Source organism: Tasmannia lanceolata, unplaced genomic scaffold (assembly GCF_043159265.1).
Source record: "Tasmannia lanceolata isolate RefF3 unplaced genomic scaffold, GAP_Taslan_0.1 ptg000037l, whole genome shotgun sequence".
NCBI classification, from domain to species: domain Eukaryota; kingdom Viridiplantae; phylum Streptophyta; class Magnoliopsida; order Canellales; family Winteraceae; genus Tasmannia; species Tasmannia lanceolata.
Genome location: NW_027518714.1, coordinates 5,519,088 through 5,546,478, shown reverse-complemented (window position 1 = coordinate 5,546,478; position 27,391 = coordinate 5,519,088). Strand labels below are relative to the sequence as shown.

At 40.2% G+C, this 27,391-nt stretch overlaps 2 protein-coding genes and 1 pseudogene across 3 annotated transcripts; 2 read left to right on the top strand and 1 right to left on the bottom strand.

Annotated features, from left to right (window-relative positions):
• The first annotated feature begins 226 nt into the window (after window positions 1–226).
• On the top strand, window positions 227–5,883 carry LOC143860723 (enoyl-CoA delta isomerase 2, peroxisomal-like). Of its 2 annotated transcripts, none has more exons than XM_077371517.1 (2): window positions 227–364; window positions 4,976–5,883. In XM_077371517.1, exon 2 carries the CDS (start codon window positions 5,008–5,010, stop codon window positions 5,728–5,730), a length of 723 nt encoding a protein of 240 aa, XP_077227632.1. In that variant the 5' UTR covers window positions 227–364; window positions 4,976–5,007; the 3' UTR covers window positions 5,731–5,883. The 2 variants fall into 2 exon arrangements, with proteins under 2 accessions (XP_077227632.1, XP_077227631.1); XM_077371516.1 differs by lacking the exon at window positions 227–364 and adding an exon at window positions 4,122–4,413.
• Window positions 5,884–6,935: 1,052 nt separating this feature from the next.
• LOC143862307 (enoyl-CoA delta isomerase 2, peroxisomal pseudogene) lies at window positions 6,936–8,012 on the top strand (annotated as a pseudogene).
• Window positions 8,013–8,668: 656 nt separating this feature from the next.
• Window positions 8,669–24,494, bottom strand: LOC143862306 (shaggy-related protein kinase eta-like). Its single transcript, XM_077373325.1, has 12 exons — window positions 24,335–24,494; window positions 22,969–23,061; window positions 22,622–22,681; window positions 22,238–22,510; window positions 22,088–22,162; window positions 21,937–21,993; window positions 13,412–13,552; window positions 13,239–13,289; window positions 13,059–13,154; window positions 11,653–11,736; window positions 11,055–11,156; window positions 8,669–9,301 (listed from the first exon to the last, which is right to left on the bottom strand). The coding sequence occupies exons 1-12, from the start codon at window positions 24,419–24,421 to the stop codon at window positions 9,206–9,208; spliced, it is 1,215 nt and encodes a 404-aa protein (XP_077229440.1). The 5' UTR covers window positions 24,422–24,494; the 3' UTR covers window positions 8,669–9,205.
• Between the last annotated feature and the right edge of the window lie 2,897 nt (window positions 24,495–27,391).

Genomic DNA, 27,391 nt, shown 5'->3' with positions numbered 1-27,391 from the left:
GATTATTCAGTTCAATCCTCTTAACCGTACTTTATCATTAATAATCTAGCGGAATTTGCTAGGTACTTTAGCAGAGAGACATTTAGCTGTTGTCTGTTGAATAAGACAAAATCTTCTGCAAAGTGAGCATGTGTGGCTGCTGTATCTTGCAAAAGCCAGCCGCGAAATGCCTTTCTACAGAAGTCCCTAGCAAATCCCCAATCTAGCTTTTCTCCCGTAACTAATTGTTAGTAAATATTTGAAGAGAGAGAGAGAGAGAGGCATAGCTGTTTTCCACATGGCCTCGTTGCCGCTGGGGCCTCATCCACCAGAGAACGAGGGAGTGAAGATCGCGCCTCGCCTACCTGAGATGGGAGACGATAAGGTATTTTCTCTCTAGATTTCTTCGTTTTCCTCTTGATTTAGGGTTTAGATTCCCTACTGCTTTCTCTCTTCCTTTCTCTTTTGTCAGTTTTCTTCTGATGAATCGATACATATTTCATCATTTTTTATTTCTTCCATCCTGTGATTGTGATCGATGCAAGCCGATCTTGTTTTTCCTTCTCTTTGTGTAATATTTTGTTGTTCTTCATGGATTTCTGATCTTCTCTCTGGTTTTTCCTTCTTTCTTTTGTTTTTACCCTTAATGATGCTACGACATTCTCTCTTTGCTCCGTTCTTCGTGATCGCGGCGAAGGAACGATTTTCTTGTTAACGATCTCTTGATCTTCAGCGATCGGGTCGACCCGCGGGCACGGGTGGCCTTTGCCAGGTCTACTTGTGAGCGCACTCTCACTTTATTAAAAGTATGGTATGGCCCACACCATAGGATGATCCAAACCGTCCATTAAATGGGCCATAGCCTAAATAGGTTATGCTCCAAAAATCATTTCCATAGGATGATCCTAACCCTCCAATCTGAATGTTAGAGGGTTGATCCTAACCCTCTATAGATCGGAGGGTTAGAATCAACCAATGGAAATAATTTTGGGGCATAACCTATTTAGGCTATGGCCCATCTAATGGACAGTTTGGATCATCCTATGGCATAAGCCATACAAGAAAGAGATCATCCAAAAGTTATAAGCCATTTAAAGTAATTAGTATTGAAATGAATTTTTGAGCATAACCTACTTACGTTGTCACCTATCAAATGGACGGCTCAGATGATCAAACCAATTAAAATAGATATGACAGGGGATTATCCAACGGTTTGTATTATCCAACATTAAAAGTTTAATTGCAGCTAACTTTTTCATAGAAAAATGGGTAGCCGCCTAGTACACCTATGCTATGCTATGCCTGTGTTTAATAAATGGCATTAAATGAGTCGGGCTATCAAAGCAATTTTGAATTTTTTTTCCTTTTTCTTTAGGGAAATGTTATCAGCACTATTGTATTTTGATTCGGGCACTCTCACTTTATTAAAAGTTTAAAACTATATGTGCTCCATTTTTTACTCGGGACAGCCACTTCAAGGTCCTCAGGTGTGTTTGTACTTTGTAGCATTTCTTTAACTTATCGGGGCTGTCCCAAGTAAGAATAAGGGCCCAACGTGTCATTTAATGCACTGTAGGGAACAAGGGCCCAACGTTTCCAAACACTTGGTTTGATACGTCTTTTCAAAAGGAGGATGACTTAGCAAAATTAGAAATAGTTAGAAAAAAGGAGGAACAGTACTAGTCAGCACTGGTGTGCTACTTAGACTCTCCCCTACACTTTCACCAAACCCAACAGAGTATTGAGTGTGACACTCGACTAGTCTTCCCCAAGACTTCCACCAAACCCACGAAAACTTACAGATTTTATATTCTGTGTGTATAGAAGATCTTAATCCGATCACAAAAGTGGAGGGACTAGATCAACCGAAGTATTATTCTTCCCATACTTCATTTTGCATGGATCCTCTGTTTCCACCAACTCCTTGATTGACTGTTGATTTGGTCCGTCGTCTTTTCTGAATGGATTAAGATCTTCTATAGTGTGAAACGTGAAGTCTAGTATGGGCTCACTAATGGGATGATCCAAATATTTCAGTTGTTGGGCTTGGGCCACAACGTAAATAGGCAGTACCCATAAAATCATCACCATAGGATGATTCTCACTATACAAATGATCCTATCGGTAGGGAAATGTGTCTTATTTACTAACGGAATACTGGTCTACATATTGGGAGATGAGTTTTTGGCATAGGAAAATGTGAGAGGAGAGTGATGCAGTAGGGAAGATTATGGGAAAATTTTTGGTAATTTTTGTTTTTGGATTCGACATCGTCCCATGCTCCCATGCAGGATCAAGCGGCATTGAGTGTCACTATATCTAGAAAAGTGTAAAAATAAGAGAGGACTGTCATTACTAAAATAAGGGATTAGATTATATGAGTTTCTATATGGTGTAACCCCCTATAGTCCATTATTTTTCAAGAAGTACTATATGGCTTAAAATATAACATGATCCCAACTGTCCATTGGATGAGCCACAATGTAAATGCATTGTGGCCCAAAAATTATTTACATAGGATGATCCCAACCCTCTAATCTATAGAACTTTCCATAATATGCAGTTATCAATAGATTTAGGATCATTTTGTGGCAATCATTTTTTTGGGCACAACCTATTGATGTTTTGACCCAACAAATAGATGGTTTGGATCATCCTATGCGTGAGCCATACAAAAAATATACCATATGTATTATTCTTCAATAAGTATTGTAAGGCTCACATTTAGACCTGATAAACGGGTGGGTCGGGCCGGGTCAACCTGCGGGTGATGCGGGTGCGGGTCCACGGGTCGGGTGAGGAAATGACCCGCATTTTTTAGGGTCAAAATTTAGGTGACCCGCGTGGCCCGCGGGTGGGCCGGGTCAACCCGCGGGTCACCCGCAAATATGCCGCAAATATGGGATTGTAATAATTATTCGGATTTGACAGCATCTGTTCTTTCAGTAATTGTTCATAACCTTCTATATTGGTATTTGTTTCGTAATTTTATGATTTTATAACCATTTTTAGGTAATTTTTCATTTAAAACTTTATAATTTAGCTATTTTACTTTTTTCTCTGTAACGATGACTTTTTTTCGTTTGCTAGCAACATTTGATCATGTGCGTATCTTTGCACCACGATGGCCACTTGCCGAGAAATTGCCATAGGAGAAGCTTGGTAGCAAATTCTTATAAAATAAAAAATAGATGGAAATGTTATCAACACTACTGTTTCTTGTGAGCGCACTCTCACTTTATTAAAAGTATGGTATGGCCCACACCATAGGATGATCCAAACCGTCCATTACATGGGCCATAGCCTAAATAGGTTATACTCCAAAAATCATTTCCATAGGATGATCCTAACCCTCCAATCTGAATGTTAGAGGGTTGATCCTAACCCTCTATAGATCGGAGGGTTAGAATCAACCAATGGAAATAATTTTGGGGCATAACCTATTTAGGCTATGGCCCATCTAATGGACAGTTTGGATCATCCTATGGCATAAGCCATACAAGAAAGAGATCATCCAAAAGTTATAGCCATTTAAAGTAATTAGTATTGAAATGAATTTTTGAGCATAACCTACTTACGTTGTCACCTATCAAATGAACGGCTCAGATGATCAAACCAATTAAAATAGATATGACAGGGGATTATCCAACGGTTTGTATTATTCAACATTAAAAGTTTAATTGCAGCTAACTTTTTCATAGAAAAATGGGTAGCCGCCTAGTACACCTATGCTATGCTATGCCTGTGTTTAATAAATGGCATTAAATGGATCTGGCTGTCAAAGCAATTTTGAATTTTTTTTTCCTTTTTTTTAGGGAAATGTTATCAGCACTATTGTATTTTGATTCGGGCACTCCTCACTTTATTAAAAGTTTAAAACTATATGTGCTCCATTTTTTACTCGGGACAGCCACCTCAAGGTCCTCAAGTGTGTTTGTACTTTGTAGCATTTCTTTAACTTAAAGGGGCTGTCCCAAGTAAAAACAAGGGCCCAACGTGTCATTTAATGCACTGTACCCCTTTTTTCTTTCTTGGGACAGTCACCTTCATGTGTTTATGTCTGTTCTTTTACAAAGATGGGGGGCTGTCCCAGGTAAGACAAGGCCGGATGTATAATTTCCCTAATAAATACTTTATTGTAGGGTTTCATTACCTTAGCAGATAAGGAAACTAGAAAAGAACCTTTCTTCTTCCTCCTAACAAAGAAATCCACGAAAACCAGAGACTTTTTCTTCTTTTGCCGAAAATTGAAAGCCCAACTAGTAGGAAATCCCGCAAGGAGGGTTTATCATAGGCTGTAGGTGTGGGTTTGCTTCCACAAAAAGAAAACAGTGGATGAAGGCAATGGCAAAAGGTTTTTGCACAAGAAACTAAGGGAGATTGAGCTTTTCTTTGGATGAATAGAAATGTGAGACATTCAACACAGATTTATAGGTATGAATCGTATCATTTTTGTTGAATAAATCAAGCACGGATCTTTCTTTTTTTTGTCTTTTTAAGCCTTAGATTCAGAAATATGTTTTGGGAAGATCAACCAGTGGGAGGAGTCACGGATCGCCAAGATTCTCCTGCTAGTCGATCCCATCCAAGAGAAAAGTAATATTCGTGTTTGACTCGGCCCGGACTCGCCGAGTCTGCTACTCCAAAATGCAGTCTTCACGAAACTGAGTCGACTCGGCCGAGTTCCGTGCCGAGTCAACGAGTTTTTAAACACTGTGTAACACAACGAAAATAGATTGTGCCTCAAAAATTATTTCCATAGGATGCTCCTAGCCCTCCGATCTATAGAGGTTCCCGTACAGTATTTTTTGAAAAATAGGGAACTTACAAGGCTTGCACCATATAAAAACATACAATTTCAATCCCTTCAATGCTACCTTATTGGGCCGCGAGAGGGACGCTACGTGTACGTGATCATATCCATTGATCCTAACTGCCATCCTAAGTCAGGACCTTGATCCCCAAGCTCCCAACAAAGCCTCTTATTTTTCTGCAGGTGTAGACAGAAGTTTGAGAAAGCGAGCGAAGATGTGCACATTAGAGAAACGCGGCCGCGTCTTCGTCCTAACCCTAACTGGAGACCACGAACACCGTTTCAGCCCCACCGTCATCGACGACCTCCAAGCCGCCCTAAGCCGAGTCCGAGCCGAACAGACTCCCGGCTCCGCCCTCGTAACCACCGCTGAGGGCAAATTCTTCTCCAACGGCTTCGATCTCACCTGGGCCAAAGCCGCCGGATCCGGCTTCCGCGATCGGCTCCGCTTTATGGTCACCAAATTTGAGCGTGTTATGGCCGATATGATCTCTCTCCCGATCCCGACCGTTGCAGCCGTGACGGGCCACGCCGCTGCAGCCGGATTCTTACTGGCGCTGAGCCACGACTACGTCCTTATGAGGAAGGACAGAGGGGTAATTTACATGAGCGAGCTGGATATAGGGCTTCCCTTTCCGAAATATTTTATGGCGATTATGAGAGCCAAGATCACGGCGAAGGGGGCTCGGCGTGACGTGGTGCTGAGAGCTGCGAAGATCAAGGCGGAGGAAGCGGTAGAGAAGGGGATTATCGATTCGGCGCACGATAGTCCTGAGGAGACATTTGCTGCTGCTATGCGCCTGGGGGAGGAATTGGCCGTTAGGAAATGGGACGGTGACGTGTACGCTGAGATCCGGAAAGCTACGTTTGAGGAAGCTTCACAGGTGTTAGGGCTTTTGGATAAGGATGAGAAAACGCAACCCAACTCACGCCTCTGACATTTTCGTTAAATTATTCCCTAAATAAAAGGGAGGTCTTTTTCGTTTCCCTTTTTTTTTATGACTCTTGTTTTCTATCAATAAAACTGTTTCATTAGCGATCATGAAATCTGAAATCTGTGAATGGTGTTTCCCGGCAGAGCGCCGGTAGTAGTTTTGGCGTTGGAAGCGATTAATCCGTTGTTTCTCTCTCCTTTTTTTTTGGGCCCACTTCAAATCGCTCTATTTCTTCTTTCGTGGGGAAATGCTATGCAGAGTTGCAGACTAATAGGTAATCACGGACCAGTACTTTCTCCGATTGGTGGGTGGGTTTTTTTTTTTTTTTTCCTAGGATTTATATGGGAGAATATTTGGAGGTCACATCAGCAAAATCTTGTCTTGAAATTAGTGTTAGGATTAAATTTTTAGGGCCCATCTAATGGACGGTTTGGATCATCCTATGCGCGGCCATACTGTACTTTTTAATTAATTGAGAGTGCCCTCATCAAATTTGGCGTGCAAGCCAATAATAGGGAATGCAGGTGTTTCTATTAGAACTTGAAGATGCTATTTGAGCTTGAAGCAGTATTTCTATTAGAACATGAAGCAACCGAATGGACTCTTGAGAAACTCTTTGAGCTTAAAGCAGTATTTCTATTAGAACTTGAAGCAACCGAATGGACTCTTGAGAAACTCTTTGAGCTTAAAGCAGTATTTCTATTAGAACTTGAAGCGACTGAATGGGCTCTTGAGATACTCTTTGACAAAAAGAATACAAAAGAAAATTTACTGCTCAAGTCTCATTCCTTATTCAATTAATAATGGAAAAACCACATCACTTGATTAGGTACTCGCCGAAAAAATGGACGATTTGGATCATCCTATGGAGTGAGCCGTACAGTACTTTAAAAAAAAAAAAATTTAATGGACAATACACACCATATAAAATCTACAGTTTATCATTTCTCCTACATTTAATATGAGTAACACAATGCACATCTTAACATCTCCATCCTCAAAGCCAGGAAAGTGACCAAATGGTTGGAAAATAAAAACCCAAAACAAAGAGAGATTGGATTTGAAGGGTTATACCAAAATAGTAGATTTGATTTGGGAAGACTGTAGTTGCCATGTTTAAGGGAAGCCATGAAGTTTACAGGGTGCGCTTCTATTATAACTCATTTATTTCTTCAAATGACACCAATTCATAAGATCGGGCCAGTGAATGAAGAGGGAAGAAAGGAATAGCTTTGAAAAAAGATGACTTGAATTCAAACTCTTTTTTTTTTTTTTTGAGGAAATTATATTTTATCACCGCCAATGTAGATTTTTGGGGAGTGAATTGATCACCGCCGTTATTGTCATTTTGACGATAGATCTGTTACCAAAAGAGGAGCCTGGTTCAATGCCGTGTGTAGACCGGGGAAGACCAATGAGCAGTTATTTCTTGAAAATAAAACTTACAATTTTGGTGAAAGGCTTCAAATATAAGGCCTTGCATCTCGATTTCGTCCATGAACGTTTAGAGAAAGGGCGAGCGAAGATGTGCACGTTAGAGAAGCGCGGCCATGTTTTCGTCCTAACCCTAACGGGCAACAACGAGCACCGATTCAGCCCCACCCTCCTCGACGAAATACAAGCCGCCCTGGGCCGAGTCAGAGCCGAACAGACCCCGGGCTCAGCCCTCGTAACCACCGCGGAGGGCAAATTCTTCTCCAACGGCTTCGATCTCACCTGGGCCAAAGCCGCTGGATCGGGCTTTCTCGATCGGCTCCAACTCATGGGCGATAAATTTGAGCGGATTCTGGCAGATATGATCTCACTCCCAATGCCGACCGTTGCAGCCGTGACAGGCCACGCCGCGGCTGCTGGCTTCATGCTGGCCCTGAGCCACGACTGCGTCCTTATGAGGAAGGACAGAGGGTTTATCTACATGAGCGAGATCGATATCGGGCTTGTTATACCGCCTTATTTCATGGCGCTGATGAGAGCTAAAATCACAGCACGGGGTGCTCTGCGAGATATGGCTCTGCTAGGCAAGAAGATGAAGGCGGAGGAAGCTGTGGAGAAGGGGATTATCGATTCAGCGTACGATAGTCCTGAAGAGACGTTTTCGGCTGCTATACGCCTGGGAGAGGAGCTGGCCGGGAAGAAATGGGATGGTAATGTGTACACTGAGATTCGGAAATCAACGTTTGTGGAAGCTTCTCGACTGTTAGGGCTCGTGGATGATGACGAGAAAACACATCTAACTTCTCGCCTCTGAGAAAATATAATTTTTTTTTTTTTTCGTGTGTGTGTGTGTGTGTGTGTGTGTGTGTTTTTCCATGGAGCTGCGGCGGTAGTTTTGAAGTTTCAGAGGAACGATGATGGTTTATATTTGCAGGAGACTATGTAATATCTTTTATTTGGAAAAATTCTATACAGACAGAAACTAATCAGACTAATGCTCAGAAAATATAACGAAGGGTCTATCTAAAAGACAATAGTTCAATGGTACGTATCCCCCCTTGAAGCTGAACCTTGTCGTTGTAGGAACCTTTCTTTGAGCTGTGCCATGTCTTCCGGGTGGCATCCTTAGGAGGCATGTTAGCCCATTGCCCATGCACTTTCGTCACATCATTTTCAGCCCATTCTCCGTATAAACAACTCGTTTATTCCTCTTCACCGTTCCGTGTTTCAACACTGCTACAGCTTCCTACTTGATCTCCCTCTCATAATCTATTATTGACAAAGTTGTTTGAGATTAGGCGTTCCATCCTGGTTTACATTCGTTTCAAACACGAAACATTGAAGACAAGGTAAATATAAGAACCTTCCGAGACCTCCAGTTTGTAAGCAACAACTCCCACTCATTAGGGACCATAATATTTAGGAGCTAAATTCAAATTTGCCCTCACAGCATGTATTGTTGTAAAAAACCCACGGTGCCTTTTCCAAGTCTACACAGCAAAAGTGATTTTTGGATATAACAACTTAAAGCTCAGCTAATTATATTGCACAGCAAACAACATAAGTGTCATTTTCCATCCATCCTCCAAATTTGGACTTAAACTTTTTACACAAAATCAATTGAGATTCAAAAAAACATTCACTTCTAAACCAGAGGGGCCTATATTACCAGAATAGGAAAAGAAACTAACCCGCCTATGTGTTTTGGAATCTGCCATAAGCAGTTACAGTAACAAACACAACGAAACAAACCGGTGCTCTTTCCTCCAGATGGGCTTCTAAACCCTGATGAAACACTCTGCATCTTATACTTGCGGCTTTCCGATCGAACTGATCCAAATTATCTTATGATCAGACAAATATACAAGCCATAAATGTTGGCAAAACAGAAACAAGCACCAATCCCAAAAGACCAGCCGCTTTTGGATTTTTATAACGATGTCCCACTGGATTCTCCCATTTGCTCTTCCGAACTGCAGCAAATAAGCTTAGAGTGGCCTTCGTTCCTTATACATAAAAAGAAGCCGAACTCACCCTCCTCATATTACGTGCCCGCCAGGTGCAAGAAACTCAGACCAGATTGCCGCTTCACATGGTCGGGAATCAACTTGTTGATAAGCTCTGGTGAAGCACCAGTTAACTGAAACACAGTGAAAGAAATCATCTTTGATTAGTACTAAAATTTAATGCCTGTCACAAGACTAAGATGACTAATAAGGATATACCCTATATTTAGTTACATATCCGTGGCAACACCTACTAACATATAAAGCAGGATACAAAAGTAAGCTTAAAAGGAAACAAAAGATAATTAATACTCATGATGGTGGGATCTCTGCAGATGGTGAAACAGTTGAACCTAAACAGAAGCATTATGTGAAATAGGACTGCAACTTGGGTTGAGCTTTTGCTAAAAACTGAATTGGATTTAACCCAAACCGGACCCAATTTTATTGTACAAGCTCAATCGAATTCCCAACAATCAACCCGAGTTGCACCAGTAATGTGAAAGAGCGGCTATTTGCTAAATGCAGAGAGCCGTATGCCACTAGAAGTAGGGCCACAAAATGCGCTCACATTGTAGCAGAAAACATGGTAATCACAAAACTCAGGGAACATGGAATACAACTTCCAATTTCGTGTAAGCCACATTAGGTAAGGAATTTGCACTGCAATCAAGTTTTTTTGGCTGAACTATATGTTATGTTAAAAGTTTAGGAATCCAACAATCCCTAGAGGATATGCTTGGTATTTGGCCTGAAGTAAAGCCTAGATTTGGAACTTTCTTGCCTCCCAGCAGGAAATACATGACAATTATCACATAAGATGAAAACTTCTTGGATAGAAATTGAGGCATATTGGATTCTTAGCATCTTGACTTTTGACATATTGGTTACGGTGCATGATATCAGAATTGGAGGCACTAGCGAAAGGTAAAGAACATTAACATGCGTTAAACCAGTGAACATTGGACAAAGATCACTCAACCAACAATCAAATGTGGTGTGCAAATTATTATGAAGTGCACCATCAAAATTCAGGAGCAATTAAGACTACTGTTTCTAGAATTCTCGTATGTGTTCACAATTTATTTTCTAAAATTCCATATCAATGAGAAGTACAAAATATAACCGGAGCATATCAAATAACTAGAAATCCACCACCTGCTCAGACAGACGGATAAGTTACATGGGCAAGATATGGCATTCACCCAACATTCATAAGACTAAATATAATCTAGGTGACTTTATTGCAGAAATATTAAAGCATGTTCAACTGCAAGTTCTAGCTCAGAATAGCTAGCACACATGAGATCGTGGTTTGCTTAACTACAATTTCAGGAAAACCATCAAACAACCAACCAAACCAGGCTACCAACAATTGATCTAACGATTGAAGTACTTAAGAATACATTCATTATTAGAAAATCGACATCTATGATTCTATCCTTGTATTTGAATATCATAAATATCAAAACTTGAAAAGATAGCAGTAAACATGCTTGATTTGCTTCCCTTTTTAGTTCAACAAATTTGATTTGCCATTTTAAAAATATAATATAAAACCCATATTTAAATAACTACTTGCCAAATTGAGCTCCAATAAATTGGCAACCAATAACCAAGAGGAAAAACCAACAGGTATGAAAACAAATAGGCAATATCAACAAAAAACCTAAAAGGGTAATATCAATAGTAAGCAATAGGCCAAGGAAAAAAGGCACAGCTTAAACAATAGAAATGATCTTAACTTCCAATTGAGCGTGCATACCGTAACAGTATCAGGACCCAAAAATTGACTACAAAAGTTGGAAATTAGAAGTCCAAATAAGTGCCAATGGTACAGTACATATTGAAAGAAAAATATAATCATCTTGCAGATATAAAACATACTTCTTGTTTGAAGTTGAAAAGAGGCGGTAAATGGCGACCGTTTGGCAGGCGGGTGTTGGGCTCCCGTAGATCGTCAAAGAATGGATGGGCACATGCTTCCAACTGAAACACCAAAAAATCAGTTACAAACGAAAAGTGATGCCAATATCCACATGCAAAAAGTAGGAATACCTTTTGCTTAAAATTACACCAGAAAGCAAAAGAAAATGGCAACTAAGTCAAAATGCAATAATCAACTAAAGCAGAAATGCCTACTGTAAGAAGTGCGGCTACAAGTTGCAGTATTTTAGTGAAAATTCCACAACCGACCAGAAAGCAAAAGAAAATGGCAACTAAGTCAAAATGCAATAATCAACTAAAGCAGAAATGCCTACTGTAAGAAGTGCGGCTACAAGTTGCAGTATTTTAGTGAAAATTCCACAACCGTGCACAGAATTAGGGAAAAATATTTTGCAATGAACAAAAAATTGATTAATGGTATCAAGCAGAAGTAGAACTGATCGGTGGCAATTACAGCCAACCAGAATTTCACATTGGTAATTATACGATTCCAAAACTTTGTTCTTGTTCCATATGCAAAGAGCAGAAAAAAACTCACTGCGGTGCAACGAAGACTGGGTGAGTATTGGAGAAGCCGTGAAGCAAGATCTATTGCTTCTGGAGGCATCCGTATATGGAAAACCTGTACCAAAAAACTCACATAAGAATAAGCAAGCACAGAAAACATTCAAAGGGAAAATATTCAGGCAGTAATATTTCTCAAGTTGGCTGGCTTGATAAGAAATACAGTATATCTATTTAACATATTCAAGTTTCTGTTGTGAAAAATATTATCTTGGAAGGTACTTTGATCAGTAATAAGGGTGTCAATTTTGGCTCGGGCTCGGAAGCTCGCTCGAGCTCGGCTCGAATCCTTAACGAGCCGAGCTGGCTTGCCAAGCTCATTAAGCTTAACGAGCCGAGCCCGATTTAGGCCAGGCTCGGCTCGTTAAGGCTCGTTAAGAATTTAATATATTATATATATATATATATATATATATTATATTAATATATACACTAAAAGGGTTATCCAGGGAGTGAAAGGGGGAGGCAAAATATGTCACTTCATTTTTGGAACCCCATTTGTTACTTGGGCCACCCCCCATAGTGTAAAAAAAGTAGTCAAATTACACTAGATAGGGCTGTCCAGGGAAGATGAGGGGTGTGAACTTAATATAACCCAAGCTCGGTAAGGCTCGAGAGCTTGGCCGAGCCTGACCGAGCCGAGCCTGACCGAGCCGAGCCTGGTTCGAGCCCGAGCCTGAGCTTAACAAGCCGAGCCGAGCCTGGCCAGGCTCGGCTCGTTTACACCCCTAATCAGTAGCCATCTACTGAAAAAGATATCGCCATTGAAGTTAAACACCAGGTGTCAATATGTTAGCCTACAATGATATAAGTTCACTCAAATCCATGTCTGTGATTCAGAAGAGCTGTTCCAGAATGTATCTACCATTCATAAAAATCACCATATATTTTTTCAAACATGTATTCTATTAAAAAAAGAAAAATACAGAAAATGAGGCTAAGGAAAATGGTGAACAAAAAGAAGGGCGGCCCAGTGCACGATGGCTCCCACCATTGTGAGGTCTGGGGAGGGCTAGATGTACGCAGCCTTACCCCTACTTTGCAGAGAAGCTGTTTCCGTGACTTGAACCCGTGACCACCAGGTCACCGGGTCAAAATGGCCAATAAAAAGAAATAAGAAAAAAAAAAGATAACCAAAAAGGTTACAGATTGGGCATCTCATTGCCATGACCAAATTTGAGCAAGATATTCCAAAATTGGCTAAAAGATCCGCCCGGCCATTTCCATTTTCTCAGATCTTTTCAGTGTTGTAAAACAATACACCATATAATATCACTTTAAAAATGAAATGCTAGTCACTGTTTCATATCAGAAATCTTAAGGGAGTCTGTTACAATAAAGCAGACTACCAATGGAATTAAAAAATGGATACAACAATACCTTGTGCCAAGGGTGTGCTTTTATCTGTGGAAACTTAAATTCAGTGTAATTAGGATTCATACACCGAATTTCCTCCCTGGTTGGAGTACCGAGAACCTACAAAAACAGGCACCTAGTAAATTATCACAACTCATCAAAATTTAAAAATCTCCAGTAATATCAATCATGGATAGCATCTACCTTGATGATCTCAACAAGCTGATCAACCGCGCTCTCTCCAGGAAAAAGCGGCTAGGGAAATTGTAAAAATTGAGTCAGCAAACTAGAAAAACTAGAAAAATAGGAAGCCAACTAGAAAAACTGCAAATTTTAGAAGTTGTCAGAAATTACAGAAAGAAAACGCTTAGTGTCACCTGGCCAAGAAGCAGCTCAGCAAGTACACAACCTGCTGACCATATATCAATTGATGTCGTATATTCTGTTGCACCAAATATGAGTTCTGGAGCACGATAGTACCGAGAACATATATAAGATATGTTCACTTCACCCTTTACCTGATCAGACAATTACATACATTGGGAAAAGAGCATACAAGGAAAACTAACATGCAAGAATAATAACCTCATATAGCAAAATGAATTGGAAAGATGCAATAAAAACTTTTATTTTAAATCCATAAAATCCATCCAAGGCTTATAATCTGATTATCATTACCATACATTGTGAAAAGAAGAACATACAAGGGAAACTAACATGCAAGAAAAAATAACCTCACAAGCCAAAATAAATTGGAAAGATGCAATAAAAACTCATATTTATACCCGTAAAAGACCATCTGGCTTATAATCTGATTATAACTAGCATACATTGTGAAAAGAAGAACATACAAGGAAAACTACCGTGCAAGAAAAAGTAACCACATGAACCAAAATAAATTGGAAATATGCCAATACATGCTATTGGAAATAAAGGGGCACAGTTCAAATCATTCTCCCAGGTGAAACAATGCATAGTGACAAATCCGATAATAAGGAGTTTTTCTAGTATTTAATTCAATAGTTAAGACAAAGAGGGAGCCACATGAGGAATGAGAAGATCAAAGAAGCCGCTTCCCACAAGACATGATTGCTTTAGCATGTGATGGACATCTACACCCACCAAGCGGTTAGAAACAACCAGGTCTTAGAGTACACATACGTCACTGGTTTTTTCCGGTAATATGGCATTTCAAATTGTGACTATCCTGCAACTGTTCTGCGACTTCACTTAGCATTCCCCCACTCCCATGCCTGTTTCGTAGGCAGCGTGGAAATGGGTGTTGTCGGACTATCCACCACCTCTCTTGAGCTACTATCATCTTAAAATTACATGTCTTAACTTTGAAGCTATTTCTTCTATTTTTTTTATTTTTAACTTTGAAGCTATTTCTAAACAAGGACTAACTTCAGTTTGGAGCCACCAATATGGTTAAATTGCTACTAGAAACGTCGAAAGTTATTTCCACAGTCAACAGAACAAGACCTGACCAAGATACTGTTAACAGGTCTTTAGGTCTTTATTGTAATGCCCAAGGGCATACTTGTCTTTGTACTTCACTCTTTCTTATTTATATTACATGAGTGAGGGGGAGAACCCTAACTCAATCTTTTCTCTCACTCTTTACTTTCTCTCTTTTCTCTACCTCTCTCAACATGGTATCAAAGCTCTAGGGGGCATGGATGCATCAGGTGACATATAGGAAGCATAGCATTTCCAAAATCAGGTTGAGACCGCAGGGTGAGGCATTTTGCCTATCGTCAAGAGAAGAAATTAAGTGAATACCTCATGGTGTTTTTCTTTTTAATGTAAATATATGAAGATGTATGCGAATTATATTGCATCCGAGCTTATTTTCCAAAGAAAAATAATGGCAGGTAAAACAACTTGGAGGAGCCACCTTTTCAATGATCCAAACCATTCACTTGTTGACCCCCACAGTACATAAACCATGGCCCAAATATCCCTCTTCAAAATGCAGATATAGCCCAAAACACTGCCAAAGCAAATCCTAGTCGACTCGTCACGACCTGATCGAGTACTCAAGTGATGCAGCCAATACCTCAGGTGATGCGGTCATAACTCAAAAGAATCAAAGGAGTTTTGATTGACTTTGTAGGAAAAAATGCAGATTTGGACAAGAACTTGACCAAGGTAAATGGGAGTCAACTCAGGCGAGTTAATGCTGAGGCAGGGGGGATCGAAACTATAATTATAACACTAAAGGGGTTAATCCTTTGTTTGAATTGTGGTCAGGATTATATAGAAGTTATGCTTCACACCCTACCATCCGGCCCCATCACAACTTATGGGCAACGAGTGTCCAGGGCTCAGCAAACAGGTCCTAGCCACTCAACCAATCTCCATAGAAGCCTAATGGTCAAAAGGGAAGAGGCATCCCCAACTACTCTAACTCTTTTGGGGCATTCTGCCCCACAACCTATATTGAATGCCTTCGCAAAACAGCTGCAACCAATGCTTCCACAACAAACATATTCACAAAGAACCCATCATTAGTGTTGCATTTTCCAAGGCATCAACGGCTTCCAATCAATATCTCACATCAAGTATTCCAATGCAGAAAGAAAGCATCACATATAGCACTAAATGCTCCTCATGAAGAAGTGGCTATTGCTGGTCTTAACCTGTAATCCAACAGATATAATATTAGCCAAATGACCCAGATCATTATAATTGTAGAACGTCATCTGCTTATGAGTAGGTCACTATCTGGTGATTCGTCAAACACCATCTCCAAACGATAATCAGGAGATTGGGACATCATGACAATCACTAATGCTTTTGGTCATCAACTTCAGGAGTTACAAGCCTTCCAATAGGCTTCCTTCCTTAACTCTTGACTCTTAAAGGGCATCAGTATCACCTTTCTTTTCTTCCGGTCCGGTCCGGATAGCTTGACCTACTGGAGGGGAAAGCCTAGGACTGAATGAAGCCTTTAGTTGCAGTAGACGATCAAGAATACCTTGATCGATATCCGAGTCAACTATTCTCTTATGTCTTCTATCTATAGGTTGGAGGACGGGGAATAAAGAATCGATAAGGAAGAATGATGGGCAGGGAGGAGTATTCAGACAGAAGTCCTGACGGAGGGGCGTATAGCAGAAACGGAAACTCGGGTAATAAATTATGTGGGGATTTCTAAATATAATGTAATGTGTAATGGGTTAATGTAAAGGCGGTTATTGGACCTCGAGAAGGAAGATCCCTTAGTCACAGAAAGGTGGAGTGGGTTCACTTTTTATTGGGTCTTAAGTTTAGGAAGGCTTTGGGGTGGCTATATCAATAGGTAAGATGGACTTTCTCTAAGGGTTGTTTATGTGGCTGATTTAGAGGGTGAATTAGGGCTTAAAATTAAAACGGACAGTAGGTGGGGTTTTGAGTTGATGATCGGAGGGACATATAAGGTCAAAATAAAGAGGATATGGGCTGGTTTTGGGTTTGGCAATAATAGATTGGATCGAATGGGTGCAAAAGAATTGTGATAGGCTGTGAGCAATTTGGGTTGAATGGTAGTGGTGACAATGGCTGATGAGTGAGTGTTGGTATAATAAAAGAAAACAACTCAACAATAATATGGGGACGGATAGTAAAGATGGATCACGGCAAGGAGCAGATGCCCTTGCAACAGCAGCGGATGGCTGATGCTTCTTTCGGACGGACAACGGACAAGCAGCAGATGGCTTGGCAATTCGCAAGCAGCAGACGGCTTGGCAATTCGGGACCGGGGCTAATTTGTGAAGATTTCCTTCAACAAAAATGAATTCTCATTAATCAAAAAGCTCCTAAAAACGTTTACAATGATGCCTTTTTATAGGCTTTTGAAAAGAAATCCTACTCCTTCTATAACACACTTAGTTTACTAGAATTACTATTCTAATCTAGTTTCCAAATAAAACAAAAACTCCTTTCCCAAGCTTTCCACATTCTAGTCTAGTTTCCAAATTAAACAAAAACTCATTTCCCAATAAAACTCTTCCTAATTCAAACTCCTACCTTAAATAAATACCTAAAAGAAAGAAAGAGATAATTACTAAATATTTAAAAGAAAGGAAGAAATTATTAAACTCATTTTGGACCGTTGATCTGCATAATTGATTTGGGCAGCCAAGATGCACCTGCATCAAGTCCCTTAACAAATCTATAGTTCTATTGGGGAGGTGGAGAACCCTACTGCATACAGTTCGAGGGAAAGAGTAGGCCTTTGAAGGGATTGTTATGCCTTTAACATTTTTCATCTCTGTTTTCACCAGTGTGCTTTGGCAAGGCTAGAAGATATGAAACATAGAGTAGAAGGAGGAACTCAGTTTGGTAAGTTTCAAGCTTGGTCGATAAGTCAAGTTGTCACTCTTAGAAGCAGGTAGATATGAAGCTGAATGTCGATGCAAATTGCGACATTCCGAGCTGGCTTCCATCGGGAGGTGGGCCTAAGGAAACATTTGTATGTGTATTCCCGATGGGCCTAAGGAAACATTTGTGTGTCCGTGTATTTTTGATGGACCAATATTGAGGTTGTGATGCAATCATCTAGCATATTCAAGGAGCCAATCCTACAAAGATCCGTTGTAGGAGACTACCATGCTTTGGCCTTGTCAACGTATTCGAGTGCAAACAAATAAAAATCTATGTTTAGAAAATAAGTAATAACCATACACTATAAACAAAGATAAACCCACACATTCAATGTAAATCAAAGAATTATCATGAAATTATATAGTTTTGCAATCAAGATCACCTATATTCTTTGCATTGGATCCAATTAAAGTAACAACCAACGGTGTTCTTAGATTGTTCAATAAAAAAAATATACTTAATAAAGGCCCGGAAACAGAAATTATAGTGATTACTTCTTGCACATCCAAGAATGAAAGAGGTGGCCCAACAAGCCCACATGACATTTGCCTTTTTGTTCTTTTTAGAACAACAAAAAAATCCTTTGATCATATCATTAATTCTATTCACCAGCCACATGACAGATTAAAGTATATCACATACTTTTGAATGGTAATTTAATTAATGCACAACAACTAAAGAGGCTATGAGACCGCGAAAGTGTGAGAGCCAAAAAAAACTACACCAAAAAGACGAACAAAAAGCAAAAGCTAAACAAAAAAATCACTACAAGAAGGGAGAACATCATGGAGGAGAAATTCAAAGAAGGTAATCCTGTCTCCATCATCCCTGGAACGAGCAAGGTAATCAGCCTCACAAATGGCTGATCGTCGCACCTGTCTAATATTGATGACATAACCCTTGATCACGTCGTAAATCCCCTCTACAGTGTCAGCAAATCTCCATAGGTAACCGAATCTGTTCATCACCCATATTATTACATTGAGGAACACACCCTCAATGAAAAGATCATCCATCAGAGCTTGATCGATGCAATTGGCTAATCGCCACACGTGCTTAATCTTGATGTCATAACCCTTGATCACGTCACAAATCCCCTCCTAGCATCAGCAAATCTCCACGAATAACTAAATCCGTCTCTTACTCATCTAACTACATTGAGGGAATCAACCTCAATGAAAAGATCATCCTCTAGAGCTTGATCAACAAGACAAATCTCATAAAAAAGGACATGAATCTCTGCCTTAGTCTTTTTCGCCCACCTGAGTAGCTAAGGTTTGGACTTTCCTGCCGCCGCTCAGGGTTTGTGCTTTTGGCTGGGCTGCCCTTCTCAAAAAGATTCAAACGGAGGATTTTTTGCCGAAGCGGAAAGATGTTAATCATTGATTACTGTGCACTTTGCATTGAAGCCAGAGAATCAGTTGATCATATATTTTTAATGGCAAAGATATTCATTAAAAAGGAGAAGACAGATGTGGTCCATACTAATACACAGGAAAAGATGAAGAAAATACGAGGCAACAATAAAGTGCTGCCCCATCTCAGGATAAAGTGAAGAGGAGTCAAGGAGGGAGGAAGTCAAACAACTCCAAACCCTCTTTAGTGATGCCATCCCTGGCTAGCTTGTCGGCTACACTATAAGCGGACCTCCTCAAATGCCGAAAAGAAATCCATGAGTCTCCCACTCTGTCTTGAATCAAATCAAAGAAACAAGCAAACCTCCAAGGGAAAGCATACAAACCAACTAAGCCAGCGGATCACATTGAGCCTCCTTCCACCACTACCTTGTCCAAGGCACCTCCCAACAAGGAGCTCGATCACCTGATGAGGGGCCCACGTCTCTACTTCGCTAGAATCTGCAACCCCTATAAAACCCGCAAAAGACCACCTCACTTATCCCACTTCATCTCTAAGGAGTCCCCCAATTTCTGAAGGTCCAGGGTTCCCCATGCTAGAGCCATCAAAATTAAGCTTTAGAAGACCGGAGAGAACGGTGTCAGGCGGCTCCCAATCCTGCATAATCTTGGGGCCCTGCTATGAGCTGAAGCAGATCACCCTCCACTCGTTCCAAAGAAGGCACAAACCTGAAACAAGGCACAATCTTCACCCAAGAAATCGGTAGGGCTACCAATTTAGGAAAAAGGAATGCGGGACTCTTAGCACACTCTCTAAAGACGCGAGCGTTTCTCTCTTTCCAAATCACCCACATAGTTGCTAGCAAAGAGACGTTCTACATAATCTTTCCTTTCTTCCTCCAAGGGTCTAGTGACCAACTTTCCAGTAAGGCTATTGGTTTGGCTAGAAATACCCATGACATGCTAAACCTGCCCAAGAGCCTACTCCACACCCCTCTGGCCGCTCTGCAGCGCAAGAACAAGTGATCGACTATCTCTCTGGCCTCTATGCACATAGCACAATGGCCAATGATCAACATTCCCATTTTCGCAAGAAATCTACGGTTTGAATTCCTTCGAGAAGAGTAGCCCAAATTAAGCTCTCTATCAAAGAAGTTTATTCTCAACACCGGCATCCATATCACCTTATTCTCACGGCATTCAAAACACTCATTTACGGGTGCCACCTGTGATGCAGCCATAGCAAATAACTAAAAAAGCTCTTTCAATGGGGCTTGGGAGCACCACACTTGATCATATGTTTATCCACTGCAAGGTAGCCGAGGAGGTGTGAAGTAACATATTGGGGAGATTTGGAATGACCTAGATGTTCCTTGCCAAACTTATAGATCCATTGGAGTGTTGGTCGCTGGTTCCATGGAAGAAAAAAAGGAAAAGTTCTTTGGAATGTATCTTTTCTTGCAACAATTTGGGTGCTTTGGAAAGAGAGAAATGCTCGTGTATTCAAAGGACGTGCTAAAAGATCTTCTTTTCTTTTCATCGAAGTGATGGCCCTCAGTATCTCCTGGGTTAATATCTTATCATGCTTCAGGTTTGTTTCTGCAGATGACTTATGGAATGGGTGGAAGGAGGTTTACTTTAGATCAAAAAAATCCCTAAGATAATGGAGGGTTGGGTGCCTCCTGCCTCCGGCTTTTTGAAGCTCAATTTTGATGGACTTAGCTTGCGAAACCCAGGACCTTCTGGAATTGGTGTTCTAAGAGATGAGACGGGATCAGTGAAATGGGCATTAGTTAGTCTTATTGGACTTTCAGATTTAAGTGAAGCGGTAGTGCGCGCAGCACATCAGGGAATAATGCTTCTTGAGATTGAAGACGTTGACAAAGTGGTGGTGGAAGGGGAATCTCTCAATATGATTCGATGGCTTAGAGGTTCTCTTGCTTACCCGTGGAGATTTGCTTCTCTCTTTGACGAAATTCAAGATAGGGTGGACGTCTCGCATCTCTTTGCAGCATGTTAGGAGGTCGACAAATGGTGTAGCCGATAGGCTAGCCAGGATTGGCGTCTCGAGTGAGGGTTTGGAGTTGTTTGATTTTCTCCCTCCCTGAAGCCTTTTATCTTCTTTACCTCCCCTTTGGGATCTTCTCTAGTATTTTCTTTTTCTTTCTTTCTTGTATTGACCATCTCGATCTTTTTGTTTCCTTTTAATGAATCTTCTATCTTTCAAAAAAAGAAAAAAGAAAGCCCACCTGATCTCTCTTTCTCTCAACTCCTCGAAAGACCCACAATGCATGCCAACCTCAGGTTCCCAGGGCATGAATCGAGCTACTCGGAGGAAGATCCCACGAAGGGCCAAGCCACTCCTTTCTACGACAACTCAACTTGTTTTCGTCCCACAACTTGTAGAAGGCTATCACCGAGTAATCCCAGAAAAAGGGAGGCCCTTTGCCCATTGAATCACCACGAAGAGGAATTTACTTTGAATACAGTGAACGCTTCTAGAAGCACCTTGGGAGATTCTTCTATTTCTTTATTTCCAAGCAAACCTAGAGGCAAAATACCAAGCCTCAAATAGATCCACAATATGACTAAGAAGAACCCAACTAACTTCGTAAAACTCAAAGACAAAGTTCCATATATCACATGCGAGGCTACAATGAATTAACAAGTGATTAACCATCTCAGCATTTGCAATCCATAAAGCACAATGGCTTGCAATTTATTTTACGTCTAACTTCAGCTTTAGCAAGGCCACAACAGAACCAAAGCGTGAGTTACAAAAAGAAAATATAAGCCACATACATGTAACAATGAGGAAACTTTACACAAACGGGACTGCCTGTGGCTTTTGATCTAGAAGAGAAACATATCCAAAAAACTTGTGGTATGAATACAGAACAAGATTACAAATGAAAATTATCTTTATTTTTTCAAGTATATAACAAGTAAGCACTTCGGGAACATCCTTTTTTAAACATTGCAGCAAAGTGATGAATGATGGAAAGTCTCAATGGAGTCGGCTGCTGATTCGACAAACACCCACTTCTATAGATTTTTGCAACATAAATCTAGTACACATATCTCTTTACAACAAAAAAAAATTATCCACTTTGCATGGAGTAGGCTAATTCAGAATGAAAGAGCATTATAGGAAGAAAGCAAGGGAAGGTGCATACCAGAACTTTTGCGCTTCCAAAGTCGCAAAGCTTGACCTGGTGAGTAAGGGGATCAACCTACACCATATTTCAGTAGCAGTAAGAAAAAAGTGCCATAGTTCCTTATAAAAAGACAAGAGTTTAAGAAATTTTAAGGTCAAAGAAGACATACCAAAAGATTTTGGGGTTTCACATCCCTATGACAAACCCCGGGAACAGTATGAATATAAGCCAGCCCCCTAAAAATCTGGCCAACAACACCCAGTTAATAGGGAAAACACGTACCAAATCAAACATGTTAAATACTAGCAGAATATTATACCTGGTATGTATAAAGTTTCACGTAGATAAGAGGCATCGTCTGGTTCACATTGCTGTAATGCTTCAAGACCCGATACACGGTTTCAGGGACGTATTCCATGACTAAGTTGAGAAAAAGCTCATTTTTGCTTGTCGTGGAGAAGAAACAATGCTTCAAAGATATAACATTGGGGTGATCCATAGAGCGCATTAGTTGCAGCTCACGATTTTTATACCGTCTGTCCTGTAAGACCTTCTTTATAGCAACAGTCTCTCCCGTTTCCAAGCATTTTGCCTGGAAATAAATAATTTTCTTTAAAAAATTATAACCACAGGATGAAATCAAAGGTAAACATAGCAGAATGGTAGAAGTCATTGGCAACCAGATCAACTACTATTGTTATACCTGAAAAACAATTCCAAATGACCCGGTCCCCACAACACGCTCTGCCATGTAACTGATGGTCTACAAGATGCCGAAAGAAACACCTTTTTAGCTTCTAAATGTAAGAGTAAAATTTACTGCATCCATTGATCAACACAAACTAAGTTTTTTGACAGGGACAGTCATCAAATATGCACAGGAACATAAAAACTAGCAAACTTAAGTATCCATCTAACACAAATACATTTACATCATCAACAATATCAAACTTAAGTAACCATAAAAAATGCCCAATTTTCCCTCACAGTTAAAATTTTCAAAAATTAAAGGAATAAGAACAGAGCCAATTTGTAAGATCTAGACCTAACCTGCTTGGATTCGCCATTTTTACCTCCGATTGGTGTGGAAATGATGTGACCAGTGACTGGACCGTTCCCCTCAATGACAGATGCTGATACGTCCTGAAATAAAGATTCGGCAAAAGATTAAACATTAATGCAATATACGAATCAATAGATTCGAAGCCATGGAAGTAAAATAATGGAAATATAAAAGATGCTGACGGCAAAAAAAGAACCAGAAGAACAAACATCATTGAACCAACAAACATAAAACTAATTCAAATAGACCGAGTGAAAAAAGATGCATAGCTAACCATTATGGTTCAAGATCATCAGAATTCTAAAGAAACCTTATAAAAGAGGAAACAAATAACTCGTAAAAATAATAGAGGAAGAGAGAAATAGCAATAAAAAGTTAGGAAGATGTAAAGGAGAAGCAGAATGGAAAGCCAAAGCCTTTCAGGAAAGCATGAAATGCCTAAACAGTGCAGATCAACCAAGAAAGATTCGGAGAAACAATAAATAGAGAATCAAATTCCACTAACACTACAAGTAAACCAGAAAATATTCAAGAGCAAGCAACAAGAAAGTATCTCTGACAAAGACAGGAACAAAAACATGAAAATTCGAAGGGAGAAAATAAAGCAAACATAAAAAGATCAAAGATCCTAATAAATGTAGCTAGATGCCGACGAACTGCAGGAGAAAAAAGAAGAAGCAGATGCTCTTCAATAGGAAACCAACGGATCAAAAGATTGTGGAAATGGAAAAGATAAACCCTAACTTCACAAAACAGATAAAAAGAACAAAAATCTGACTTAAAAATCCAGCCAGAAGAAAAACAGATCAAGAAAAAAACGAGAAAATAGAAGATCGGACAAAATCACGGAGACGCGAAACAGCTCAATGACAGCATAAGAAATAAAAAGGAAAATCAAAGATTTGACTGTCAACGACAAAAGATCTCTCCGAATGGAGGGAAAAAGAAGGGAGAAAAGAGATCGGCTAAGAAAACAAGAAAATCGTAGGCTTCCGACTCCGATCGCTGAAAATCAAGAGATCGTTAACAAGAAAATCGTTCCTTCGCCGCGATCACGAAGAACGGAGCAAAGAGAGAATGTCGTAGCATCATTAAGGGTAAAAACAAGAGAAAGAAGGAAAAACCAGAGAGAAGATCAGAAATCCATGAAGAACAACAAAATATTACACAAAGAGAAGGAAAAACAAGATCGGCTTGCATCGATCACAATCACAGGATGGAAGAAATAAAAAATGATGAAATATGTATCGATTCATCAGAAGAAAACTGACAAAAGAGAAAGGAAGAGAGAAAGCAGTAGGGAATCTAAACCCTAAATCAAGAGGAAAACGAAGAAATCTAGAGAGAAAATACCTTATCGTCTCCCATCTCAGGTAGGCGAGGCGCGATCTTCACTCCCTCGTTCTCTGGTGGATGAGGCCCCAGCGGCAACGAGGCCATGTGGAAAACAGCTATGCCTCTCTCTCTCTCTCTCTTCAAATATTTACTAACAATTAGTTACGGGAGAAAAGCTAGATTGGGGATTTGCTAGGGACTTCTGTAGAAAGGCATTTCGCGGCTGGCTTTTGCAAGATACAGCAGCCACACATGCTCACTTTGCAGAAGATTTTGTCTTATTCAACAGACAACAGCTAAATGTCTCTCTGCTAAAGTACCTAGCAAATTCCGCTAGATTATTAATGATAAAGTACGGTTAAGAGGATTGAACTGAATAATCTGAAATTTACGTAATTATCCCTGAATACGAAGGGGCGGAGCTTCCGGTTATCATAGGATGCTTCTTGTAGTGAGTGAATTGACAGGATTACCCTCCTGTGGATGGGAGTTTCGGAGTTTCCCAACAAAAACGCTGCCTCGAGTCACATGGAGGAGTTACTCTGACGAAGGATTTCACCTATGAATTGCCGTAATTCCTTGTAGAAAGAAGGCTTTTTTGGGAGGTCACTGAGAATTTTTCTAAATTACAAAACTACCCTTCACCGTTTAAAGTGGATTTTGGCCAGACTAAGCCATCACAAAAAAGAACATTATTACAACAACGGAAAATTACCGAAAAGACCCTAAAGCAGAAGAAGATGGGACTGGAACATTTTCAGATGATCCAACAATACAATATAAAGAAGGTTACACAATCCGCATTCCCATAATTTGATAATGGCACTACTCAACTAGATGCTATCAACATCTAATCAGAAGACTGTAAAACAAATTAATGTTCTAATATATAGGAGTCAATTCCAAAAACATAGGTGTGATTTTCTGCTTTCTGAGAATTTGTGTCCAGGAAAAGATGGATGTGGATGCTAGTAGAGCGGGTACTGATGTAAATACCCTTAAAAATCCGGAGCAAAGTTTTGATTTTCTTTAAATAGTATGAAAAGTTGTCATTGCAAATAGATAACGGAGTGTAGAAGATAGAATGGGCTTAAATGACGGAAATACCCTCACTCTTTTCCAGTGGTGTAACGTCCTTTTCCTGTGAAAGAGTTCAAAAGGGGGTTTCGTCATATAGGAGAGTCAAGGGGCAGTCCCGTCTTCAGCTCCTCACAAATCAAGTGAGTTCTGGTACTTGCTTTTTACGGATTTTCGGTAGTTTTCGGTATAAATAAATGAGCTCTGCGGGGAAAATGGAAACCCCTGTTCTTGAAAAATGAAAACCAAGGCTTTGAGCAGCTTTCTATTTTCATCTTTTCAAGTTTTTGTTTTTTGCGGGAAAATTTTCAGTCAATCTTCCCATGGCTCCACTACCAAAGCTGTCACTGCCCCAGACGGATGGAACCAAAGGATCAGAACGTTAGGATTTTTGAGCACAACAACTGTATTCTATTGTGTTGTTGGATCCATATCTTGAGGTTCAAAATTATTTTGGACTGTGACTCAGATGACTCAGATGTACCCAGAAAACCTGATTGAGTGCCCAAGAATCAAATGAAATAAATGAAGGGCGCGAAAATTTGGTTATTTGTTCATTTATATATTTTGATTAGGGGTATTTTTGAGAGGATGAGCCTTGGCACAACGGTAAGGTTGCTCCCTTTTGACCTGGGTTGACCCTTTTTTTATTAAGGGTATTTTCATAATGGGAATGGGGTTTGTTCATTTGAGATTGTGCCAACCGACTGTGAGTCCAAAACCTATCGATTATTGGATACAAAATTGAATGAAAATTTGAGTGCAATAATTGTTTTGGACTCACACTCGGTTGGCAAAATCTTAAACGAACAGGGCCTTACCTTAGAACCCAACAATCAAATAAAGACGCATAGATACAAAGAAAATAGAAGATGTACGGCAATTTAATTATGTAATACTAAAACTCAAGTTCAATAACTCATTGTTGGGTATATGACCAGGGATTTGTCTTTGAAGTAGAGAGTAAGGGTTGGTCTTCATCTCGGAGAACGAAAGACCAAAAATGAATTTAGGGTTTTCTGCCTCTCTCTTGATTGGTAGAAAACGGTGGTCACTATCTTTGAAGAAAACGGTAGTGGCTATCTTTGGATCGTCTTCCTCTCAGACAGAAATCTCAAAATTCGGTTTTCGGCGTGAATTACTTCTCCCTCCCAAACGATTTGGGCGTTTGGTGGCTAATTTTGGAGTAACTTTTTAGGGTCGTCGTGTGTCTATCTCTCTGCAAGTCGGTTATTGAGTTTTGGTTTTATTTGATAGCCACATACCTAGAAGCCAAACCACTGGTTTTGGTTTGAATTGAATAAGGAGGTTTGTAGCCCCTCATCCGATTGATATGGGCAGCCTTCTTCTCTCATCTGTTGAAAAACAACGAGAGTGCATCACTCTCAACAAAAACTCTTCTTGCAGATCGTGTCACCCTCTCTCCTACCCAATTGCAATTCGGCCACTCCTCTTTTTGACGAATCAAGATCTGTTTGTAAAGAACCCCATCAACAGCATCTAAATTCCCCATTGTTATTGGCAGCCCTCTCAACCGATCTCTCTGTCTCTCTCTTACTATAAGACAGAGGATACCACGTTTTTCACCTTCCTATTTCAGTTCCAGGGCCGAAAAACCCGTGGATACATCCATTTGTTCCATCTGTTTGGAGGGTTTTCGGTAGGTGATCGGTTAAACCCAAAGAACAACCACAATAAAGCACCTTTGTGCCCGATTTGTAGTGTTGGGGTTGTTGGGATGCAAGTTTTTGGATGAGGGTTTTATAAAAAAAAAAAAAAAAATCTGGGTCGAACCTAATCACTGCTCTCATTGTTGGATCCGAATTTGTGTTGTGCACTCTTTGGAACTGAACCCTATTTGATCCAACCTTTGGAAAGGTTTCCCCTTTTGTAGACAAAATTGCTTTGGTGGAGTACGAACCCTGGTGCCGTATCTTGTTTGGTGGAGTACGAACCCTGGTGCCGTATCTTGTTAGTGCACAGATCTTGTGGCCGAGC